General features: G+C 42.9%; 1 protein-coding gene across 1 annotated transcript in view; it reads left to right on the top strand.

The window, feature by feature from the left end:
- Positions 1–16,328, top strand: part of SMC6 (structural maintenance of chromosomes 6) — a 332,391-nt gene extending 316,063 nt beyond the window's left edge. The window contains exon 27 of the mRNA XM_082248885.1: positions 16,069–16,328. Within this exon, the coding sequence (XP_082105011.1) occupies positions 16,069–16,183 (115 nt within the window). The 3' untranslated portion in view covers positions 16,184–16,328. The remainder of the gene's footprint in view (positions 1–16,068) is intronic.
- Positions 16,329–18,928: the final 2,600 nt, after the last annotated feature.

Raw genomic sequence — 18,928 nt, forward strand, 5'->3', positions numbered from 1 at the left:
ATATCCTTTTTTTATTAAGTAAGTCAACATCTATTGTTCCTTAGCCCTTTTCTGCATGTACAAGGTAGATGTTTTTTCCCCCGTCCCTTACAGTTCTGCCAGTAAGATGTGGCTGCATCTGTTGCTCAGTTGTCCCTAGCAGACCTTTCTGCATGCACAAGGCATATTCCATTTCCCGCTCTCTTACAACTTTACCAGTAAGATATGGCTGCATGAATAAATACTGCAGTCGCTTACATGGTGAACACACTTAAGATAGAGGCAGGAATGTCTCGAAAAACGTTGCGCTCCGACATCTCCTGGCATCTAAATTCATTGACTTGGTTCCCACGCTGTCAGAGGAGTTTTCCTCCTTCCTTTTTGCCTCTGGGTCGGCACTGCTAGCTGCACACTGTGGACTAGATTCCCTGCATCTGTGATACTGTGGTTCCAGCAGCAGACCAGATTTAGATACTTGCTGACAGGTGCTTATTCCTCAGATGCATGTGAGTTGCTAATGTTTTTATTCAATAATTAAAGGGTTAACTAAACTTAGATAGCACCCTCTCCTGTCTGTTGGCTACCTAGAGTTCTCTTCAATCTCCTTAGGTGCTGCACTGCATGTTCGGAGCCAGTGTAAATTAACCCTTGATGCACCTGTGAAGGTCTATTATGGTTTTTCTGGTGTGTATCTAGTGAGGAACTCAAGCTTCACTGCTTGCACCCTTACCTGATATTTTTTTTTTTTTCCTTTATAGATTTTATAGTTGACCTTTCAGTAATGTTAAAAATCTTCATGCACATTTCTGCAACAACAAACAGCATCAGAAGAAATTTCCACAAAATCCCCACTTTTTATCATGAAAAAGCAGTCCTTGAGGTCTAGTCAATGATTACTAGAATAAGGCGATGTCGTCATTCTGTTGCAGGCAAAAGGAAACTTTTTAGTCAATAATCAGACTGCAACATTGAAACTAATGTAGTGCATAAGCCCTTGTTCACACTAGTGCAATTTGATGTGCATCTGCTATAGTTCTGCAATGCACAGCAATGGAAATTAGTTTATTCTCTATGGTGTTTATTTGCATCAATGCAACATGATGCAGTGCATTTTTAAAAAAAAAAAAAGGTGCAGCTGTTACCTTTGGTGTTAAATTCGCCCTATGGACTTCAAAACTAGTGTGTTTTTTGCCCTATACTTCAATAAGAGCACATAAAAATGTATGTAAATGCCTTTTGGGATAGTGGTCTCCTAAAAAAAGAATGCATGGAGCATAAAATTGCATTAAAACACACTGGAAAAAGGCATCATTATGTAGCAGTACTGCTGTGAACCTATGCTTACTAGAGGAGAGTCTACAGCAGGCTGCACTGATAGGCGGCACTAATAGGCAGCACTGATGGGCACTGTTGGGGCTGCAGTGATCATCAGTGCCCTCATTATCGGTGCAGGACTCCCCTGTGAGGAAATGCCGCTGATTGTCTCTCCTCACACAGTTGTCAGTGTAAGAAGAGGATAATCGGTATTCCTTGTTTACATGTGATCGGCTGTGATTGGACACAGCTGATCACATGGGTAAAGACCCGGATCATCGTCTCTTTACGGAGATTGGAGATGCGCTGTGTCCCAGGGAAACAGCAGGATACTGCGGTGAGAGTGGAATGACGTCTTATGACATCATCCCAGAACAAGAGAGCCACCCTGCTGCCATCATTTGTCTATATAGTGGGCAGGAGGTGGTTAACCATATTCAGGGTGTAACATGTCACATGTTACAAACAGACTGGCCCCTGATCTCCTGCTCTGACAACTAACAGGGATTATGCCAGTGTAAAGCTTTTGAGGCTTCAGAAATAAAGAATAAAAAATGCACATTTCTCACCTGCAAAAAAATTTGCATTTATTATTTTTCTGTTTAAAAGCTGAACTTTTCCTTTAGGCTTGGTTCACATTTGCAGAGCGGCTTACAACAGGGTGTCCAGTGTGTTCACTGTTTCAGGGACGAATCCGATCAGAATTTTTGCCTGCATTTGGACCTGAAACAAAGCCAAAGATGCACAGGTCTCTTCTGCAGTGCGGTCCGCGGCCACCCCAGAGGTGTGTGAACCGGCTCCATTGAGAGCTAGTCACACTCTTCTTTCATGCAAGTTGAATGCAGGGAAACCCGCAACCAATTTGCATAAGTGTGAACCCAGCCTTGAAGGGAAGGAACATTTTTTTCCAGGTAATATGGCAACACGTTTACACATAGGTGTAAAAGAACCTTGGGGGGTCAAGTACTAGACAGCGCATGAAAGCTGTTTGCCAATTGCAAAAAAAAGAAGGGGAAAGTTCTTTAATTTTTTTTGGCCAGCTATTTTAATTGCTTCAGATTAAAGAGAAAAAAAAATAGGGTTCCTCTTTAATTAGAAAGGCAACACATTAGTGTGATGTGGCAGATTTTTGTTAACACCTAAAAACATTCAGATATACTGGCATCTTGTGTCAGGCTTACATTTGAAGCAGTTCTTTACTCCTCACCAAGCGATTGAGCATTAAAGTAGATAATGCGCCCTTTACTGATGGCCTTCCAAGCTGCCTTATCGGGAAGCCAGAATTTCATTTGATAACACTCTATGCTTTGGGGGCTTCTTTAATAAAGCATGAACTTTGAAAAAGAGCCACAATTTCCGCTAAGCGAGCAGGTTCTTAATGGATGTTCTGGCATGAGAGCTGTGCTTGGAGCTTTCCGGGGAATATTCTAGTGCCACCGTCCTTACATAGTGACTCCAGTCTGTCATTGCATTTAGCTCCTCCTTGTATAGAAAGTAGTATGTAGAATTGAGAGTCAGAGAATGGCAGCTTGGATCTTGGTGCCATGAGAAAATCCTGAGTTAAAATTAGCTAGGATTTTGTTCCTTTCCAAGTACAGAAAGTGGGGGGGGGGGGGGGGGGGCAAGGTATCTGCGTTGGGGTTTTTATGAAAAGGTAATTGCTACCTCTGCCTTAGATTAAAGTGAAAATAATCTTTTGGACCTCTCATATCTGTTAACCCAACATGAACAAACTTTGAATTTCCTATGATCTCTCCCTTGATGTTTTATTTATTAGATATACCCTCATGTACTAATTAATTAAAAGATAGATAACGTGTGCCAGTTTTGTTGAACTGAATGAAATTCCGTTTTCTAAAAAAAAAAAAGAAGAAAATTCAAAGTACTTTGAATCAAGAATAATATATAGCACAGTGCAGCAAATCGTAGTGCACGAGTACATTGGAGAATTGTGCCATTAAAGTGTTACTAAACACACACAGTTTAATTTACATTATTCCTTCTCTTTTTGTATATGAATGATGGCACTGTAATTATTTTAATTTAAAAAATCAAAAGTACCGGTACCCTTTTTTTTTTTTTTTTTTTTTCTTGATATACAGCTGTCACGTGACCCAGATTTCTCACAGCCTGTCTTTAGGGAAGCAGTGGCAGGAGGAGCTTCTAATCCTCTGCTGCTGGTCATGTTCAAAATTAAAAAAAAAAAAAAAGAGTTAAAATAAAAAGTTAATATTGATAATTTTTTTAAATCGTCCTACAGATATATATTTGTTATGAAATCTTTATTATTTTTTTGGCAATAAGATGGTGTGGGTGGATTTCTGCCAGTCACAGGCTGTCGCGTCCCTCCAGCCTGTATCTTAGAATAAGATGGAGGTGAGGCCTCCATCAATCTACATGTAATATCCCGCCCCCATTGTGTTTAGCTGGTTAGTTGGCATGGCGGAGGAGGGAGTGGGCTGTCCTTTACCACTGTGTATACATCCACATGAGTGACTCTGTAGTCACATGGGCTGCTCAGATATATGAGCGAAATGCTCAGGGTAGAAAATACACTGCAAACTGAGCATGTGCAGAGCTGCCAACACTGCTATTCAAAATCCCCAACTGCAGTGGGGACATGGGCAGGAGGAGAACAGCAGGATCAGTCTTTTTTTTTTTTTTTTTTTTTTTGCAGAATACAGAAAAAAAATTCATTAGTTACTGAGTGAGTATGAACAGCATGTAATACACCATTTGATAGTTTTTAGTAAAGTGGGTTTCACAACGCTTTGAATTGACAGTCTGGGGAGAATTGTGTGGTACAGTTGTGTTCAATGCAAAAGTGTGTGGGTACAGTGAAGAAGTTAGGAAGTGAAGTGGTGGGCAGGGGGAACATGTGGGTGCTTCCCCCATGTACTTATTACTTCTTGCCAGTGTCAAAGAGAGTGGGGTTTAATGGCAACAATACTGCACATATGTGTCTGTGTCCAAGGTTTCTGTGCTGAGCGTGCACTCACTTCATGTCCCCAACACAGTGTCCAAACTGTCATAGGCCGGTCTCTAGTAATGATTGGAGACTGACTCCCAAATGTGACCTCTGTGACAGCCAATCACAGAGGTGATGTGATCAGGGAGTCCTTCCAGCCCCCTGGGTGTAAAAACCCAGTTAAAGGGACACTGGGACCACTGCGGTCTCCTTGCTTTGTCCATCCTTTTGTTAAGGTCAAAAAGCATCACAATTTAAAGCTGAACTGACTTTTACCAGGTAATTCTAGCACTCCAAGATAGATCTCTGAAAAACTTTGCTCACTGTCTCAGCATGAACTGGACTCACTAAGCTTTCCTCACTGGGCGTCATAATGAAGATCTAGTGGTGATCAGACACTCCGCTTCACTCAACCAAAACTTTTTCATTTTGTGAAATTTTTTTTTTTTTTCCAAATTTACAATTTATTCATCAAGGATGTGGAAATGGTCAGTTTTTCACTGCTGATCACTCAGAATAGAGTAAAAGCAACTTCTGCAGTGTCTCAGCCTACTCTGCAAATGCTGCAGTCCTGTCTTGTGATGGTTTTCTTTGAGCAAACCAAGCAGAACCAGAAAACAAAACAGGTCTTGAAGTAAATCCAGTGATGCTTCTGTTCTGTAGACTAGCAGATGACAAACACAAATCATAACTGACGTGGCCGTTCCTGTGCGCCTCATCTGAGTTATTGCTTGTGGCTGAAATCACCACACGAGCTGTTTGAAATATCAGAGCTGCTGCAGGTTTCCAACACTCTGACAAGCAGTTTCTTACACAAGGTGCCAGAGGGGATATGCCTGAGAGCAGCTGCCATTTACTATTTTGCTTTTCAGCTGCACTGTGCACAAAGTGAAGAGAATGTAAAAAGCCATAATGGGAGCTCCCCTTCCAACATTATGACTATAGATATGTCCAATATAGAAATATGAAATAAAAATAGAAAGAGAAATACAAATGCGGACATGCATACGTTAAACATGACATTGGTTGAAAAAATTTAAGGACAAGATCTACCAGGTTTAAATCTTTGGCAGCATCTGGAGTCTGTTTACCCAAACTGGTGCAACCATTGAAAATGTATTTATACTGGACGGCAAATTTTGCACAGGTTAAAAGCAAATCTAAGGCATCTATGACAAGAGCAGTGCTGATTTCCACATCAGAATCTTGGATTTGCCACTTTAAAGCAGGAACCTCACTCTAAAGGGGAAGTTCCGCTTTAAAGGAGTTGTAAAGTCTAAAGGTTTTTTTATCTTAATGCATTAAGATAAAAAGCCTTCTGTGTGCAGCAGCCTCCCCAGCACCCCCTAATACTTATCTGAACCCCAGTGATGTCCATGAGTCCCTTGGCCATCCGGGACTCTCTCTCCTGATTGGCTGAGAAACAGCAGCGGCACCATTGGCTCCTGCGGCTGTCTACAAACTCAACCAATCAGGAGAGGGGCCAGGGCTTAACGGCAGCTCTGTCTGAATAGACACACGGAGCTGCAGCTTGGCCCGGTTGCCCCCATAGCAATCTGCTATTTAGGATGCATGTGCTGGGGAGAGGTACTGAGGATTTCACCTTGAGTTGGTGGTAGTTGTCTTGTAACTCTTGAAAAGGCTCTGTTGAGTAATGTAGACACTGCAGTTCACTTTACATTTCATAGTGATTTTTTTTTTTCTTAACTCAGAGAATAACATAATTAATCATGGTTTTATTGAGTATCCCTAGGTAAGTAATCCAGAGCTCTGTTCTCCAGGGAAGTGCAGTTCTTAATTCTTTGTGTAGTTTCTTAATTATTCTTGACATGACCCATTTTTATGTGCTGTTGAGTAGCAGCTGGTACAGAACAGGAATTCTCTTCTTCTCTTTCTTGCTACATGGAGAAGCAAAGTCAGGGCGGCATTCTATTTTTAAGTAAAAACATATAGAGGGCTTTGGATTTTCTTGCTGGCCCTTTTTCTGCATTTTATTCTGTCTATCCAATTTGTTTTTCTTAAAAGCCATGAGTAGGCTGTATAGCAAAACTATTGAGGCTATTTCAAGGCTGTTGTGATTTAGGTCTCATGCACACTGTGCGTTAAAAATGTTGCTTTTAGGGGCGTCTGGCTTTTTTTTTTTTTTCTGCCTCTAAACGCCCCCCCAAGTTAAAATACAAGAAAAAATTGCAGCGCTAAATCAGTTTATGAGCAAATACTTTATATCTGTCACTATTACCATAATGTTTCAACCCTCCTTCAGAATAAACATGTGAAAAAGTCAGCTGGAGTGAACCTATAATAGTCCATAAAAGTTTCCCCAAAATAACTTCCACCACCATGCTTTGGTCAACAGCAGGGCCAGGGTGAATCTAATTTCACCAGACAAAATGTGCACTCACCACAACCAAGAGCTGCCAAATTATAAGCCGCAAAACAGCGTTTCCGTAGTTTGGACAGAATTCTCCCACATTTACCCATGGATCTGGTCATCAGTTCCTCCACTGAGGGCAGTAGTGTGCACTTGTGCTTCAAAACACAATCAGCCAACACAAGAAATAGGCATTATAGTGTAGTATTTATTCGAAACTTAATCCCCACAAGTACAGACCACTAAATATGTCCCCTTGCAGTAAAACCAAAAATTGCTAAGGTAAGCACGAGGATAAAGCTACTAAACGCTTACATCAACAGTTGACACAAAGTGTGATGTCAAGCTTGTAGCTCTGCCCAACGTGTTTCACGCCTCCATGTCCTCAAGGGCACCTCCATGTTTGCCCATGTGTCTATGCATACATAGGCATTTAGAGGGGGGGGGGCAACCACTGCCAGCATGTCCAGGAGCAGCAGCGCATTAGCGCAGGAAAAAATACTTGATGTGTGTAAACGTATCTTAACACGCATTAATGCTAGGTGCGTCAAGCGTAGAGAATAAGCATTGTTAACCACTTGCTGACCAGCCGCCGTGTAAATACTGCGGCAAAGTCTCGCTATTGAGCGAAATTACGTGCCTGTACATCATTTCGTTCAATAGCCACTAGATGGCGCCATCGCACTGCCAGAGGCACAATTGCGCCGTAATTGGCTAGTGGGGATTTTAAATACAGGGTCCGGCAGACCCAATGTCCGCCAGCCCCCCATGATCATTCCAAGGAGAGGCAGAACAGCGATCTGCCTATGTAAACAAGGCAGATCACTGTTCTGCAAGGGGACAAGATTGAGATCTTGTGTTCCTGCTAAGCAGAAACCTGGATCTCTGTCTTCCCCCAATTAGTGTCGTCGCCCCCCCCCCCCCCACACACACACACACACAGTTAGTAAGCACCCCCTAGGGACACACTTGACACTTTGATCGCCCCTGATGTTAACCCCTTCCCTACCAGTGTCATTAGTACAGTAATCATGCATTTTTTATTTAGCACTGATCACTGTAATAGTGTCACTGTTCTCCAAAAAGTGTTGGATGTCTGATTTGTCTGCCACAATGTCGCAGTCCCACTAAAATACCGCTGATCGCCATTATTGCTAGTAGAAAAAAAAAGTCCATAAAATGATTGCATCGTTTGTAGACCCTATAACTTTTGCGCATACAAATCAGTATACACTTATTGGGTTTCTTTTTTCTTTTCTTTTTTACCAAAAATATGTGTCAGAATACATATTGGCCTAGATTAGTTTAAAAAAATGATTTTTCATTTTATTTTTATTGGCTGTTTTATAGCAGAAAGTAATATATATATTTTTTTTTTTTTTTTTTTTTAACGCAAAAAATAAAAACCGCAGAGGTGATCAAATACCACCAAAAGAAAGCTCTATTTGTGGGGAATTAGGGTCATCAATTTTATTTGGGTACATCGTCGCACGACTGCTCAATCGTCAGTTAAATTAACGCAGTGCCGTATCCAAAAAAGGGCCTGGTCATTAAGGGGGTAAAATGTTTCTGGTCCAGAAGTGGTTAATCCTCCTATCTTTTAAGGTTAGTGCTAAAACTTAGTGTTACAATCCTCCAGCAGCCTTGAGAGTTGGTTGGGAATCAGCCCTGAACTCTGGCAAGTCATAGGTCAGGCTCTAGGTGGGCCTTACAGCCTGGTGCTCGACTGACATTTTTTCTTGGATGCATAAGATATTTCTACTAAAAACCCATAACGTGCATCCCTGAGATATAAGGCTGCACTATGATAATAGTCTAAAATTAGAAATTCAGACTTAGGAATGTACATTCCTGGCCTTTTCTTTTCAACTCTTCTTTAACTTTAAAAAAAAAAAAACGCTTAATGTGCATTTAAAATGGGCACAGGCAATTGCCCACCCACAAAGTCACCCATAGTCACACAGAATGGGAGGTCCCTTGCTCCCATGTCCCTGGCCTAGCCTTTGGCTGCTCATGTCCCTAGTACTCTTATGCCCCGTACACACGTGCAGATTATCTGAAGACTTTTGTCTTCAGATTTACCTTTTCTATGTAGTGCAAGGGCCTGCCGGATTGCATACAAATTGAAAGTGTTTAGGTTTGACCTCATATTATATGGTTTTGGTAAGTCTACAGACAAAAGTCTTCAGATAATCTGCACGTGTGTACGGGGCATTATTCTGGAGAGGCAGGTAACATGATAATTATAGTTCTTCCTTTTGTTATTATAGCCAAACTCTAGGCAGATAAAAGAAAATGTGTTTAATTACTAGAGAAGTATAAACGTGATGTTGCTACCATTTCAGTCTGCAAATACCTATTACCTGGATATCATACTGACCCTGTGGATCCAAAACAAGTATTTAGATTGGGACTTCTGACTTAGCTGATCTGCCAAGTTGTTCTGGGTGTCTTCCAAGTTATTGAAGGCAGAGAGGCTGCACAATAGCCAGTCAATCAGCATTTCAGAAGGATAGCAATGGCACCTCCATAATCCTAAAAAAAAAAAAAGGTTTGCCTTGATTGTTCACGTAATTTTACAAGCACTAGAAATGACTGCTTTGTAAGCTAATGAATTAAAGGTAGAGTGTTAGGGGTGGGTGGAACCAGTGAGTAAATGTTCTCTAGAGAAGAAGAGGTATAGTGGTGTTACAGTATATAAATGGTGAAGTGGGGCAGTGGTACAGATTACACACAACTTCAGCTTCTGCAAAATATTGACACTCTCTCCTTCCTACTTTGCAAGCATAGTACAACAATATGTGCAATACTTGGTCACTGTTGTAGGTAGGTTTTTATGTGTTACATAGTTGGGTAGAAAAAAAGACATCCTTCTAGCTCAATCAATAAAAAAAAGAAAACGCAACCATACAATCCCATAAACACAATCCTATACCCACACTTGATCTGGAAGAATGCAAAAACCCCAGCAAAGCATGATCCAATTTGCTACAGCAGGGGCAAAATTTATGTACATATTTGAAAGAATCCATGCTTTTTTAAAGCAAGCTACTGAGCTGGCTAGAACCACCTCTGGAGGGAATCTTTTCCACATTTTTCACAGCTCTTACTGTGAAGAAACCTTTCTGTATTTGGAGACTATATCTTTTCCTCTAGACGTAAAGAGTGCCCACTTGTCCTCTGTGATGACCTTAAAGTGAATAACTCAACACCAAGTTCATTATATGGACTTCTTATGTATTTATACATGTTGATCATATCCCCCATTAATCTCCTTCTCAAGAGAGAATACATTCAGTTCCTCTAAACTTTTCTCATAGCTGAGCTCCTCCATGCCTCTTATCAGTTTGGTTGCCCTTATCTGCACTTTCGTCAGCTCACAGATATCCTTTTTGAGAACTGGTGCCCAAAACTGAACTGCATATTCTCTAGATGAGGTCTTACTAATGATTTGTACAGGGGCAAAATTATATCTCTCTGGAGTACATGCCTCTCTTAATACAAAAAAGGACTTTGCTCGCTTTGGAAACCGCAGCTTGGCATTGCATGCTATTAAGCTTATGATCTACCAGAACACCCAGATTCTTCTCCATTATGGATTCCCCCAGTTCTACTCCCCCTAGTATGTATGATTCATGCATATTCTTAGTCCCCAAGTGCATGACTTTAAATTTATCAACATTAAACCTCATTTGCCACATAGTTGCCCAATGAAACAGTGCATTGAGGTCAGCTTGTAAGTTGGAGACATCCAGTAACAAAGTTATTCCACTGCATAGTTTGGAGTCATCTGCAAAGACTAAATCGGTACTTTTAGTCCCAGACCCTATATCATTTATAAAGATAAAAAGTAAGGGTCCCAACACTGAACCTTGGGGTACACCACTGATAACCTTAGAGCATTCAGAGTAAGAATCATTAACCACTACTCTCTGAATTATGTCTTCTAGCCAGTTTTCTATCCATTTACAAACTGATCTTTCCAAACCTGTAGACTTTACCTTACACGGTAGCCAAGTGTGGGGAACTGTGTCAGATATCTTTGCAAAATCTTAAGTATTTTACGTCTACAGCCGCCCCCTCTGTCCAAGGTTTTACTTACCTCCTCATGAAAAGACATCAGGTTTGTTTGACAACTTTTGTCTTTCATGAATCCATGCTGCCTGTTGCTTAAAATATTTTCTTTTTCCAGCAAGAACTCATCTATTTGGTCTTTTATTGAACTCTCCAGTATCTTCCCAACTATAGAAGTTAAACTAACAGGTCTATAGTTACTTGGTGTGTGTCGGATCTAGGTACCTATTTTTTTTGGTTGGAATTGTCCTAGTCCAAATGATATATTTACAGGTATTTATATAGTGCTGATAATTTAAATTTATACATATCATTTCTCTTTCGTTCATTAACGGACACGGCTCCTTATTTTCTTGACCATTGGGTTATACTGCCCCCTACAAGAGTAGGACACTAGGCAGGAAAAAGCTTGACTACTATGCACCCACACTCAGCTATAGACACTTAATTTTTTTTCTGCCTAGTCAGGAGTAAGGACCTAGTTCCTTGCTGGGATCTCTGGTCTTGACAAATGTTTCCTTTTTAAATGGAACCTACTATCCACTGCCAGACTGGGCAATGGACTGGATAATCTAGATCCAGAGAGTCGCCCCCAAACCCCCCCCCCCCCCATCTGACGAGCGAGCGCGCACAGGCCTCAGCTCCGCGCTATGTCGGCCGCGACATAGCCCCACTGCACGGGGGGCTGGCCTGAGAGTTAAACGTCTCGCGAGGGCACATTTGACCTGGCCTTGACCTGAGTCGCATCGTTCCTCCTGGCCGACAGCTACTCACATCCCTAATGGTGCGGTGGTCTGTCCGGAGCAGTGCCCACCCTGTTCCTGGTATGGATCCGGCCCCAAATTGAGGCTGCGGCCTACTAGGCCATGTGGCCAGCTTTGCACCTCCATTGGAAGGGGTGGCGCTGTGGGGGTGGTTTAATTTTTGATGGCAATCATGCCGCCATTATTGTGGAGGGCACCTAACCCTTTTAGCGCTGCGGGACCATCAGGATACCCTGCCTGCGCGTCCGTGTCACGTTAAGGGGGCTATTTCCCATTGTGCTGGCCTCTATGGAGGGCGTCGGAGGGCGACCCCCTTGTTTTTTGCGGGGTCCAGTAGGTGGATGATTCGTGGACCCTGGGTCGGCATCCCCCTTGCGGGTTTAAAGTTGGCTGCCCTCCCCCGATTGTTATGTTTTTCCGGATTACCTTAGTATATAGCGTCCACTGCCCTTCCCTGCCTCATTTGTTCATCAGATCCTTAATCTGTTTTGGCCGCGAGCGTGAGTCACCCTACTGGGTCTGGGTCCATGCTGCTCAGACAGTGTGGATGTTTCCTTTGCCCCTCTAGCCATGCATGAAAAGGCGCTGGTGAATGCATTGATTGTGCCAGTGCGAAAAATTTTAAACATGACTGAGATGCTGCATCTGAGGCTCTGGTCCCTTTTGACACCACAGGTCTTCCACTATGGTGGGGGTGTTCCCATTTCCAGCTTACTTTGACAACATTGTCACATAACAGTGAGGTTGTCCAAAATGCACCCGGTTGATAGGATATCTGAGGCTCTGGCCCACCTTATGTTTCACTATGGCTGGTTCGGCTTAGGCCAGTATTTACTATTGCCCTGGTGTCGCAACTTTTAAGCTTGTAGGCTAAGCTTTTATGCCGGGACCTGGAGAAGAAATGGCTTCCTCCTGCCTTTGAGGAGCTGGAGGCTCCTTTGATTTTAGGCTCTCTGTATTGGCTGTGGTCCTTCGGCGTCTTATCTAGCTGACAATGTTGGTCTGCAGACCAGACTTCTAAGAAGGCCTTATCTGATATCCCCTTTGTGGGGGATCGTCTGTTTGGAGCTTCCTTGGATGACGACATTAGTAGACGTGGGCCATTCTTCTCGGCTTATAAGAGGCGTTTTTCTTCCCTCAAGGGATAAAGGTCCTTCCCCAGAGGTTCCAGGGGGACCTGGTCTGGCAAGCCACGAGGGGCTCTTCCAGACCTGCGGACAAGGCTTCCTCTGCATGAAGGGGCGCCCTCACCCGAATCTGGGGTGGGGGTGGGGCATCTTTGCTGATTTCCAGATCCATGGCCCTCTCTGGTACAGGTCAAGTGGGTCCACAAAGTCATTTGGTCTGGCTATAAGATCGAGTTTCGATCATTTCCTCCAGAAAGGTTCTTCCCTTCCGACCAGCACTTGTCCCCAGATTGCTTATGGGGTCACTTTGGGGCAATGCAAGACTTGTTACTTCATGGGGTTATTGTCCCAGTTCCGGCTTCAAAATGTTTTCAGGGGTTTTACTCAAATCTGTTTACAGTTCCCTGAAAGGAAGGCAAGGTAAGTCCAATTCTGGACTTCAAGGTGCTAAACTGCCTTGTTTGGGTACAGAATTTCCGAACGGAGTCCATCCACATGGTAGTGGTGTCCCTACATCTGGGGGATTTTCTCGCTTCTATCGACATCAAGGACGCCTACCTTCACATTCCAATATCACCAGCGCTTTCTCTGCTTTGCCATGGGCGAGGAGCAATATCAGCTTGTGGTTTTTTTGCGTCAGCAGGGGATTGCGGGTATAGGGGTACCTGGAGGATCGTCTTCTGCGAGCAGAGTCTCCGACTGCTCTGATGGACGTTTTGAAGATTACTCTGCCCTCTCTGAGGGAGCTCGGTTGGATTCTGAATCTTCAGAAGTCTGCTCTGGTTCCGTCCACAAAACTGGACTATCTGGGTGAATTTGGCCTCAGCCAGAGTGCTGCTTCCTCTGGAAAAACTCCAGAAATTGCAGGAGGCAATTCAGCTTCTGTTGTCCAGCAGTCAGTCATCCCTCCAGGCTTGCATGCAGGTGCTGGGCCTGATGGTGTCTAACTTTGAGGCGGTTCCGTTTGCACAGTTCCACAAGAGATCTCTGCAAAAAGAGATTGTGTTGAATAGGGACAAGAATCCACAGTCTCCAAGGTGGCTTCATTCTCTGGCACTTCAACAGGGAAATCCTTCTCCCCCTGTACTGGGCGGTTGTCACCACTGATTCCAGCCTGTCCGGGTGGGGAGGCGTCCTCGGCACAGCTTGTGCTCAGGGAGTCTAGACTCTGAAAGTCCAGACTGACGTTCAATGTACTGGAACTCCGAGCGATCAGTCTTTGTCTGGATCATTGGACAATGCGTCTTCAGGGGTGTCCGGTACGAATTCAATCGGACAATGCCACGGCTGTGTCATTCACCATGGGGCCACAAGAAGTGTCCTGGCAGATCGGGAAGTAGCTGGCATTCTAAGGTGGGCAGAACGATCATTCCAACCCTCTCTGCTGTACACATTTCATGGAAGGTACAGAGGTTTGTGGCATGGTCTCGGAATCCTCTGGCCGACGCCGCAGTTGCATTAGTGGCTCCTTGGCATCAGTATCGTCTGATTTAGGCCTTTCCCCGTCTCAAACTTCTTTTGGTACGCCGATCTGGTACGGCTGGTCCACGATGCTCCTTGCAGACTTCCTCACACTGAAGATCTGCTGTCCCAAAGGCCAATCTTCCATTCTGCTTTCCGTCGCTGCTTTTAATGGCTTGGCTGTTGAAAGCCAGGTACTGAAGGATAGAGGTTTGTCTAAATCAGTGATTCCTACGCTGTTAAAGGTTGGAAAATCTACCTCTAGGAAGATCTACCATCGTACTTGGAAGACGTACGTTGCGTGTTGTGAGTCTTTTTGGGGTTCTCCCTCACTCCTTTTCGGTGGCTTCAATCTTGGCTTCCTCAGACGGGGGCTTGAGCAGCACCTGTCTTTGAGTAATATCAAGGGCCAGGTTTCGACCTTGGAGGTTTTCTTTCCTTGGTGCGTATCTTTATCCAGGGAGCTCGACTCTCTTGGTTCCTCCAGTGCGGTCTCCATTACCGCTGTGGGTCCTCAAATTGATGATGTCCGTTATCCAGGAATCTCTCTTTGAAAATATTGGGAGGTTCCCCTGCTTACGTTGTCCCAGAAGGTGTCCTTTTTTGTGGCTATTACTTCTGCATGCAGGGTGTCAGAGCTGGAAGCATTGTCTTGTCGTTCACCCTGTTGGTTTACAGAGCTAAGGTTGTTCCTCGTCCCGTTCCATTGTTTCTTCCAAAGATCGTCTTTGATTTCCATTTAAATGAAGGCAATGTGTTGCTTTTCTTATGTCCCAGGCCTAAACATCCTAAGGAAATTGCTCTGCACACTTTTAGACCGTTTTATAAAATGGATGTGTTTGCATCTGCGGATGCTTCTTTTGGCCGCAAGGTTTTGCAGGCTGCTTTTTAGAGGACCTGGTCCTTTTTGAGGTTGTATTGTATTTTTCAGATGAGCTCCAGTTGTTATGGTTGAGCTCAATGTTACCTGGTTGGCTATGGTTAGCCTTGGGGAATTTTTTTTTTCTGTTCCCACCCCTCAAGTTTGACATTGCTATGGGACGTCCCAATGGTCAAGAAGATAAGGAGCTTTGTCTGTCAATGAACAAAAGAGAAATTGGGATTTTGACTTACTGTAAAATCCATTTCATTGATGTTCATTGACGGACACAGCATCCGCCCCTCTGTGGAGTTGGCTTTTTTATGACACCGCTAGTAACCCCTGGCACTGCCCATAGGCATAGTCAAGCTTTTTCCTGCCTAATGTTCTACTCCTGTAAGGGGCATTATAACCCAATGGTCAAGAAGATAAGGAGCTGTGTCCGTCAATGAACATCAGAGAAATCGATTTTACGGTAAGTCAAAAACCCCATTTTTTTGTTTTAAATACATTTATAAATCTTTATATAATATATTGTACATTCACTTCAATCCCTGCCTTCAAGTAGCTTACAATCTCACATGCATACATACACATTCTAGGGCCAATTAAAGCCCGTTACACACCATCAGTTTTTTTTTTTTTTTATCCTTCAACCCAGCGGGTTGAGCGCAAAGAAACTGAAGAGCTCGGGTGGAGATCCTGTACTAACAATCCAATGTTAGTACAGGATCTCCCCACTGAGCTTTTGTGTTCTGACAGGTGGACTGCCCCCTGCCAGAACACACCGGTCAGAGCTCTCAGCCGATGCTGATCGACAGACCTTTTTCGATCATGCCCCTTCGACAGAAGCCGGACCATCGTTCCGAACTTCCGAATGTTGGCCGAGTTCTATTGAACGCCTAATAATCGGCCGTGTGTATGGTCCCTTAGACAGGAACCACTAAACCTTCTAGCATGTCTTTGGAGTGTGGGAGGAAACCTACACAAACACAGGGGATTATGCAAACTCCATGCAGATAGTGTGGGATTCAAACCAATGACCCTACACACAAAGTTCTTACTACTAAACCACTGTACTGCCCCTGAGCTATTTAAAGAATACATAGACAGCACTGATGCACATTCTAATGTCCTTTGTTACTTTGCAGCTCCCTCCCATCCAGCAATCTCATCCGAATTCTTCGAATGCAAGATCCTGAACGAGGACAGACCACATTACCTTTTTTGCCAAGGAGCCAGCAAGATGAAGAAACGGAAGATTAAATTCTTCATGATGCTCCCCAAAGAGCCTACCTAAGCGAATGGAGAAGATTACAGTCCATTTTGATGCTGTTTGTCACAAACCCAGGCATTTCAAACTGAACATAGGCTGAAAAAGACACCAGTAGAGGTTAACATCTGCAAGATTTTGATTAAAGAAAAAAAAATAAAAAATCGATCAGTTGCTCCAGGGATATAAGCAGTTAAAGTTGTATACAAATATTCACATTTTTAGGAAAGGCTAAGGCTGTCCGTAGAGGATTTGCTTTTTTTTCTTTTTTTTTTTTTCCAATTGGCCAGCGGGTTGATCAAAAAACAAAAAGAAAACTAAAAAAAAAAAACGAATTTCCCCATCCACACAAACGAGGTGGAGACGGAGGAATTACATTCTGACAGTTGGGACTCCTCTTCTGTCAGAACAGCCATTGATTGAAAAGTTTTGCAACAGGGCTGTTCGACAGAAGTAAATCATTAGATCTACTTTTTTGTGGAAGGCATAAATCAAAATTCAGCCTGGTCCCTGTTGAACCAAACAGATTTTTATCCATCTATGGCCAGCTTAAGCTTGTCCTCTTCCTGCCTCTTGTTAATGAAGTTATGTTATACCTCTTAGTGTTCAATGATGTTAAAACTTAATATGTTAAGTTGAACTTTTTCAGAAAAGGCTGAGGCTTTTCAATTGCTTCAGCTTCCCATCTCTGGATCCACATGTTAGTTACACATGCCTTTTTCAGTGGAGGTAATGGTTCAGCACATAGAGGGGAAAAAAAAGAAATACTCGATTTGAATGGCCTACATTTGTGACTGTTTTACTTTAATGACTTGTGCAATACATTGGCCCCACAGGTTAGCTGTGGGCAGCCAGCAGCTGAGGAACCTCCATTTCCAGCTAGCTTTACCACTGTGTGCAGGTCATGATGGTGCCAGGATTTCCTCAGCAACCATAGGCCACAAATCTCAGTGGCCGATTTCTTAAAGTCCAGTTGAACTTTCAGTTTAAATCCGCTAAATACATTCCAGGTTCATCAATGTCTTTTTTTTTTTTTTTTTTTCTTCTAAAGCTGCTAGAGTAGAAAGTCTGCTCCCTTCTAGCAGCTCTAGAGAAGGACCTTTTCTTTCTGTGGGGAAGCAGTGGGCGCTCTTCAGAGGTCTAACACACCCCTTACTGAGTCAAAGCCATATCTTTGTAATTGGCCAAACCCATGTTCTCTGTAAATTACAGGTAAATCGCTGAAAAGAAATCCTGGCTTCCCCACTGAGAGCAAGCGTCCCACTCTGCAGCATGCTGGCAAGGGATTGGCTTTTGTAAGCAGGCTGTGGCTTATTTTTTTTTTTTTTAAGAAAACTTTCTGATAGACTTTGCACACTTTCTCTTTTGATTCACCTGGAATGTATTCAGTCAATTTAAAGTGAAAGTTCAATTGGTTGGGCAATAATATAATACATTTTGGCAGTTCTAAGATATAAATGGAGGTGCACATGACAAATGTTACAGCTCAGCATGTTCCTTCCCTAGCTTTGAAGAGTAGGTGTTCCTCCTGCCCTGCATATCACAGTGCTATACACAGTGCCTTACCATGTAATAATCAGGCCTTGACATCGACACCTGGGGATTGTGCCCTAAGCCTAGTACACACGGGCCGAATGCCATGTGGCATTGGCCGGTTCTATAGAAAGCGGACGACATTTGGCCTGTGTGTACAGCAGCAGGTCCGACAGAAGCCGGCCGTTTGGCTGGCTTATGTCGAAGGGTCATGACCGAAAAAAGTTTGCCGACCGTCCATTGTCTGAGAACGCTGAATGGAGTGTTCTGGCCTTGGGCCATCTCCCTGTTCAAACACAATAGCACAGCAGGGGAGATAGCTGTACTAACATTGGATTGTTAGTACAGTGGCTCCAACCTGAGCAGTCGGGTTGAAGGAAAAAAAAAAAAAAAACACTAGTAGTGTGTATGAGGCTTTAAGCTATGCATATGCTAGCCTATGGAAGCTTGTTTGCATACCTACTTCGGTAATGCACTCCACCCTATTGCAATGTTAGGTCTTACATCAAAGGCTCTCAGCTTTGTCATGTATATCTCAGTTTATAGATAATTCTGTTTAAGTATTCACCTGGTAATACTGTATAACAAAACTTTGTATATCAATGTTTTTTTTTTCTGTATTTTTCTTACAGGGTTCTGTAAATATTTAGTGTATTTTATATTTTCCATGTTTTGTTAGAATCCTTGGAGAATGCTGACAGCTTTCAAAAGTTTTTAAAGTTGAAAAACTGTTTTAGCTATTGTTTAATAGTAAAGTTATTTTATTTATTAAGTTGGCTTGAATCTATATGTAGCATAACTATAATCTGCAGTATGTTAAGGTAACGTTTGACACTTAAATCTGAACTCCAGCACTGGTTTTTATTTAAAATATGCAATTCCCAGTAGCTGTTGGAAAAAAAAAAATCAAAGTGAAAAAATAAGGGTGCCAGGTAGCCTCCTAGCAGAGTATGCTTTATTTAGTGTAGCACAAATAAAAACAATAACTAGTGCACTCACAAGTCTAGGTGAAAAAAACGGCATGTAATGAAGTGTAGACAGTCCCAGAGCCGGAGACTCGTGCTTATGTTAAAACCTCTGTGAACATATCAGTCATCGCAAATACACAGAGGACCACAGATGCTGTAACCGGAATGGGTGCATCCGCATCATGTAAACATCCAAATTGCCTCCTGTTTGTGTTCAATCTGTAATGAATCATGGGA

Source organism: Pelophylax lessonae, assembly GCF_965119305.1.
Source record: "Pelophylax lessonae genome assembly, chromosome: 3".
Lineage (NCBI taxonomy): Eukaryota > Metazoa > Chordata > Amphibia > Anura > Ranidae > Pelophylax > Pelophylax lessonae.